Source organism: Crocodylus siamensis, chromosome 15 (genome assembly GCF_052110815.1).
Source record: "Crocodylus siamensis isolate JL-2025a chromosome 15, ASM5211081v1, whole genome shotgun sequence".
Taxonomy (NCBI): Eukaryota; Metazoa; Chordata; order Crocodylia; family Crocodylidae; genus Crocodylus; species Crocodylus siamensis.
The window spans coordinates 49,589,103-49,596,053 of NC_143409.1; the positions used below are offsets into that span (position 1 = coordinate 49,589,103).

A 6,951-nucleotide genomic window follows, 5' to 3' on the forward strand; every position below is an offset into this window, starting at 1 on the left:
CTCAGCATTGGGAAAACCAGACTGGGCCTTTCATTTCTTTCTTCCCCCTGCCCCTGTAGCTCCTCCCTCTCCCATCCTCTGAGCCAACCAGTGCCCCTCCCCTCCAGGATTAAGCCCAGGTTGGGGCCAGGTTGATCCATGGAAGGGAGAGAGCCCCCACCACCCCCAGCTCCAATCTTCTCCCTCTAAGCCAGCCAGGATTGGACCTGGATTGGGGCCAGGGAGCCCCCCTCCTGGAGGGGAGACAAGCCCACCCCACCCTCACCCCCGTGAACTAACTGATGCCTCCCAGGATCGGACCCGGATTGGGCCCACTAGAGGCCCCCAGCTCCCATCCCCCCTCCACCCCCTTCCCTTGCTAACAGAAAGATTTGTCCCTTCCTGGTGGGACTGGGTTGTATCTGGGGGGGGGGCTTAGGATAACCCCCCTGCCCTCCCCAATTTTTGAATGTGGCTTTAGAACTGAACCCCTCTCCTCAAAGCACAAGGACACCCCCAGGCCCCTCCCTTCCCATACAGCCTTCCCAGAGTTCTCCAGCATGAGAATATTGCCCCCAATAACTCAGGAAAAGGGGGGGACCCCACAGCAGGGCAGATCCATGCAAAACTCCTACCCTTGAGATGGGGACAAGATGGGGGTTTGCCCCACCCCCACATTCTGCCCAGAGGAGGGGGGGCTGAAAGGCACCGCCTGCCCCTAGCCTTACCCTTGGCGGGGTGGGAAACCTAGCGGGGCTTCTCTTCCCACTATATCAGTGTCCATGTAGCTCCCCTAGGGAGCACTAGACAAGGTGGTCTTGGCTTTGGGGGTCCAGTTGGGTGTATGGAAGGGTCTTGTCTGTCCCCTTCACCCCAAGATCTGATGCTACATGGGTCAAGATTCCCCCCACCCGCTCTCTATCCCCAGAAGCCTAGTGCCCAAGTGGGGCAGGGGACCCAGGTGGTCTTGGCTTTGGAGGTCCAGTTGGGTGGACAGAGGGGTCTTGTCTGTCCACACCCCCCTGAGATCTGATGCCACATGGGTAGGAATTTCCTTCTAGCCTTTTATCCAATTGACCTGTCCCCATCATCATGCCATTGCCCAAGTGAGGCAGGGGTTCCAGGTGGTCTTGGCTTTGGCAGTCCATTGGACGGACAGAGGGGTCTTGTCTGTCCACCCCACTAGGATCTGGGACCCCCTGAGATCTGATGCCATGTGGGTAGAAATTCCCCTCCGTTCTTCAGCCCAATCCACATGTCCCCATCATCACCCCAGTGCCCAAATGGGGCAGGAGACCCAGGTGATTTTGGCTCTTGGTGGGATCTGAATTGGATGGGAACAAGGTGGGAGCCCCTGTCTCCCTGCCCTAGATCTGATGTCCCACCCCCCACCAGACAGGACTGGTGGAGGGGGCAGGACCCAATTTCTCTGGGGTTGTTCCTGACCTCTTCCATTATTGACTCATTTCACACCTCGTCAAGAACCCACAGGTCTTCCTTCCTTGAGTTAATTAGTTCAAGAATTTTTGTTCCTTTCACCATGTAGCACAAGCTTTACTCTCTAAAGAAGCGGGGGCTGAGCTTGTTTCGTGCTGTCTCATCAGGGGAAGAGGAAGTGATCTCAGAGCTCTATAAAGCCTCAGGGTAGATGCTCATTGAATTCATTCATCTTGCAAGCAACGGGAACTCCCAGGTTTGGCTCTGACACCAGGTGAGGACAGAGACCAGAGAAGTCTTCCTTCCAGCCCCTGCTGCAGAAGAGACACTGAAGAAGGTGTTGAGAACAACCAGAGTTGATCTAGACCTCACCTAACCCTACTTGGGAACCAGAGGTCCTCCAGTTGGGTTTCAGATCAATCAGCTCTAGCTGGTCTCCAGTCTAGACCCACCCAACCTCACTCAGGACCAGAAATCCTCCAGCTCTTGTTGGTCTCCGGTCTAAAGCTCACCCAAGCAGAGCCAAGAAGATTCGAGCACCCTCTTGGGACATCAAGGCAGTGACAGGACTTAGGGAAACATCGATGACTATGAGCTCAGAGAACCTGGTCCCAGATGTGGAGAAGGGGACTGTTGTGGTGGTGAGGGAGTCACGGCCCCGCAGTGACCCCTGGAAGTGCTTGGGGATCTCTTCCTTCCTCCTGCTGGTGGGAGCCACCATTGTCCTGGGCTTCCTGCATTTCAGGGCTGGCCAGCAGGTGAGAAAGGGGCTGGGCCGGGGGGCAAGGGGGTGGAGGGGGAGACCATGTTCCTTCCATGTGGTGGTGGGGTCAACTGGGAGGATCTGAACCCCTAGAGGTGAGGCAGGGGTCCCAGATGCCTGGGTTCTGCATGAGGGCTGGGTGCTGTGAGTGTGCATGTGTATGTGCATGTGCTCCAGATGCCTGGGGGGGATGTGTGTGTTCTGGGCACCTGGGTACATCTGTATCTCAGACACCTGAGCTGTGTGTACATGTCCCAAACACGGTAAGTGTGTGTGTGAGAGTTGGGATGCCACGAGCCTGAAGTGTCTCTGCCCGAATTGTGAATGTGCATTCTTGTGTCTGTAGTTTGTAATCAGCCCCCTGGGGGGAAGGGAGGGGGTTAGCATGTGTGTGCGTGCTCCTGAGAGTTCTCTGTGCATTTGTGTTTACGCTGCATTTGCGGCATGGACCACATTTGATGTGTGTTCTGTGTGTATGGTTGTAGATGCCTGCCCCCTGCGGGGACAGTTGAACTGTACACACAAGGGGGTACGTAGCTGCATGGTGTTGGGTTGTTCTAGGCAGACCTGTCCCCAGAGTGTGAGGGGGAAGTGTTCATGTCCCAGGCACCTGGGTTTTGGATGCATGTATGCGTGTTTCTGTGTGTCCTGAACACCTGAACTATGTGTGAACAGGTGTGTCCTGGGCATGTGTGTGTGTGTGTGTGTGTGTGTGTGTGTGCACATGTGTGTGTACATGTGTACAGACATGTGTTCTCTGGTTCCTCCACTATAGCAGCTGTGTTGTGTCTCCCCACATGCGCATTGTGTCTCCGCACATGGCTGTATTGTATCTTCCCTCCCCTGTGTATGTTGTGTCTCCCCACCTGGCCACATTGTGTCTGCCCACACGTTGCATCACACAACTTCCCCTCCATGAAGTCCCCCATTGGCCATTGATCTTCCTTTTATAACGTTCTGTTCTCTCCATCCATTTCTTTTCCAGGCACTCAGAGAATCCAGGGCCCTTTCTGAACCCTTAGGTAAGTTGTTTCCCATTCACCATCACATGTTAATTTCCCCGGAGCAGATCCGGGAGCAGGGGGAGGGAGTTAGTGGGGTAGTTGCACCTCCCTCTGATTCCTGCTCCACCCAAACATTAAACCCAACTACCTGGGAGGAAGGCAAGGGCATTTCTATCTGGACAGCAGTCAGGGGAATCCATTCACAGCTCCCAGCTTCCTGCTAATCTTTCTCTACTTCATTGGTGGGACCACCCGTCTCACTTGGAGGGGCCTTGATTTTCCACTAGTCAAGCCAGCCTTCCTTATGGGTGGTTGCCATCCTGGCAACAACCCTCTTCTCTTTCACAGTCTGTTGGTAACTCTAGCAATTTGCCTTCACCCAGGGGTGGCATGGGCTGGTTGCAGAGGCATGATCCTGTCTCAGGTAGCGGGTGTGAAAAGATGGCCTCTGGAGGTCCATGCCAGCCCTGACTTCTCTATGATTCTATGATAGGTGTAGAAGGGACTGCCAGGGAAGTGTTGGGGGCACTGTCCAGACACTCAACAAGGCGAGGTTTTTGCCTCATGAATCCAAATAAGAGGATTAATTATAATGACCCCAGGATTAACGACACAGTATCTTTGGCCTATTTTGTGCCTAGTTTGTTTTATTTTCTTACTATATAATGTAGCTAATCAGCGCACCTTCTCATGATACCCCTTTATGAATCTGTGGTGTGTCCACACCTTGAGGACAGTGCCCAATTCTGGTCCAAAAGGATAGAAAAGAGGTAGGGAAGGTCCAGAACAAGGATGATGAGTGCTATGGAGGGGCTTCCAGATGAGGAGAGACTAACGAGGCCAGGCCTGGTCAAGTTGGAAAAGAGATGTTTGACAGAGAACTGGGGAAGGGTTTGCAAAACACTACAAGACCAAGAGAAAGTAAATAGGGATTTATTATTGATGGTCTCTCACCATTCAAAAACTCTCAGATTTCCCTGTTTTAACCCATGAAGCTCCTGAGCTGGGAGGGGATAAACCCTTGCACCAGACACTTCTGGTAGCTTTCTTGCTGAGGACAGTCTGCTAATCACCCCTCCCCCAAGCTCATTCAAATTTCCCCTCCTCATTAACGCCCGGAAAAGAGAAAAGAAAGTGAAAAATTGCAAATCTTTTTTGGTTTGCAAACCTAGGTGAGAGACAGAGCTCTGTCTCAGGGGCCTCTGTCTTTCCCAAAGGAGTCTGGTGCTTCCTCTCTCTGTCCCATTTTCATCCCCTCCGTCTGGAGTCCAGTGTCCAGTTTTGGGGCCCCACACTTGAATACAGAGGTGGACAGGTTGTGAACAGTCCAGTGGAAATGGACTCAGAGGATGTGGAGTCTGAGAGGTCTGAGAAAAGGCTGGAAAAATTAAGGTTGTTGAGTCTGGAGAAGGGAAGACTGATCCCAGTCTTCCAATCTTTTCTGAGTCTGGAGAAGGGGAGATGGAGCAGGGATTTGATCCCAGTCCTCCAATCCTTGAGGGTGATGACTAAAAGGCTAGAGATAGGCTTTTCACTGTGGCTGTAGAGTACAGGACTAGGAAAAGGTGCCCTAGGGACATGGGAGTCTCCATTCCAGGAGACATCCAAAAGCAGGTTGGATGAAGGGCTGAGGCAAGGATGACCCCACCTTGACAGGAGGCTGAGCTGGATGATCCTCCACCAAAGGCTTTCCGCTTCTCCTGAATATGCTCATTTGCCAATTTGAGGCACCGCTAGACCCTTGGAAAGGCAGAGCGGGTAGGAACATGTCCGGGGTCACCTTGAGTCTTCCCTGATCACCCTCTTGATAGTCATCTGCATAGTGTGTCCAAAGCAATTCTCTTCTTCCATCTACCCAGCCCCATTAGACATTGGTTCCCCCTGTGAAGACCAGGATGGTGGCTGGGGGTAGAATTCATTAGCAGAAGGGTGGTTAATGAGGGAGAGACTCATCTGACTGTTCCTTTGTCTTCCCAGAAGCGGGTCCCAGGACAATGAAATTACAAGCAGAAAGAGCTCAGAAGCCAGCAGCACATGTCGTAGGTAAGATGGGCTTGGTTGCACAACCTGGGGAGACCCACAACACACCTCAGCACACATGCAGGGATGCTTATGCAACACACAGGGACACAAGCCATGGAGAGCTGTGGCATGTGTGTAAGCTTCTGGGGACACACACACAACACGCAGACATACCCTTCCCAAAACGGCCACACTATGACATGTGCACAACACAGCATACAACACATATGTCGCCCAATCACACCATCCCCCCCAGGCGCACACCCACAGAAGCGTACACACAACACAAACATAAGTGTCCACAAATGCCCCTCACGCATAAAACAGTCACAAAAAAATGTACTTCCATGCAAAGAAACCCACCCCTACACTCCTATACATGTCCTGACATGCAAAACCCACACCCAGACACAATCACACACACACACATAACATGAACACGCCATGGAGGGGAAGAGGATGTGGGCCCATCTTTTGCCATTCAAAGTCCTAACACAACAGAGGGGGATGAACTAGCATAGGGAACCATTTAATGTGGGGCCTTGGATTTGGTTGTAGGCCAAAGCCCTGGGGATGCCATCTCCCTGGTATCCCCCGGGCCTGTGTGTCCTAGCATGGTAGGCTGAAGCCTGCATAGAGGAGCGGCCACACTTAGGCCTAACACAGTAGGCATAAGCCTGCATAGGGTAGTGGCCACACTAAGGAGTAGCACAGTAGGCTGAAGCCTGCATAGAGCAGTGGCTGTGCTAAGGCCTAGCATGTTAAGCCAAAGCCTGAGTAGGGTACTGGCCATGCTGACAACTAGTGCAGTAGGCTGAAGCCTGCTTAGAGCAGCAGCCAAAGCATAGTAGACCAAAGCCTGAATAGAGTAGCAGCCAAGCTAAGACTTGACCTCACCTGTTTCCTCCCATCCCCTCCACAGCCACCATTGAGGGTGACCACCTCAAGTGGGATGCCGAGGTAGCGCCCACCATGCTGCTGCACGGGATGAAGCTGGTCAAGAACAAGCTGGTGGTGCCACAGAATGGGCTCTACTTCATCTACTCCCAGGTGGTCTTCCGTGGCCAGGCCTGCCCCGAAGAAGACCTCAGCCTCACCATCTCCCGCTATGCTGTGGAGTACCCCACGGACAAGGCCCTGCTTACAGCCTTCAAATCGGTGTGCATGGGGTCCCCGGCCCCAGGCCCATCCCCAACCTCCGACCAGTGGCTCGAGTCCCTCTACCAGGGCGCTGTCTTCCGGTTGGAGAAGGGTGATGAGATCTCTTCTCAGCCTGCCAGCACCAAGTATGTGGATGCAGAGAGTGACCAGGTGTATTTTGGGGTGATTGGGATGGATTGAGGACCCTCCATCACATCCTACCACCCCCACACCCCAATCTCCACCCATTCCTTCCCTGCCAAGGAGACAATCCATTGGCTCCACATCGTAGGTAAGTCCTCAGGACACCTGTAAGACCTCCAAGGACCTATCAGGTCCTCCAACACCATCCCACAAAGCCGCTTCTCCTCTAGCTGGGGACCCCCATCCTTCTCAGCCGGTGGCCAGATTCTCTGGCCAAGACACCACATCCTCCATAAACTTTGAACTTTTTCGAAATGGGGAGCAAGGTGAGCTCTTGAAACAAACTATTTAGGATGCTCTGCTCAAGAAGACCCTGAGAAATCTCCAAGCTCAGGACTGCCCCAGCTAAATGAGCTGACTAACTTATTCTTAATTATGGTTAACTCTTTTATACTGTCATTA

The 6,951-nt window shown here is 53.0% G+C and overlaps 1 protein-coding gene across 1 annotated transcript; it reads left to right on the forward strand.

Moving 5' to 3' along the window:
• The first annotated feature begins 1,674 nt into the window (after nt 1–1,674).
• Nucleotides 1,675–6,739, forward strand: TNF (tumor necrosis factor). Its single transcript, XM_090029839.1, has 4 exons — nt 1,675–2,174; nt 3,165–3,201; nt 5,161–5,226; nt 6,128–6,739. The coding sequence occupies exons 1-4, from the start codon at nt 2,001–2,003 to the stop codon at nt 6,544–6,546; spliced, it is 696 nt and encodes a 231-aa protein (XP_089885965.1). The 5' UTR covers nt 1,675–2,000; the 3' UTR covers nt 6,547–6,739.
• The last annotated feature ends 212 nt before the right edge of the window (nt 6,740–6,951 follow it).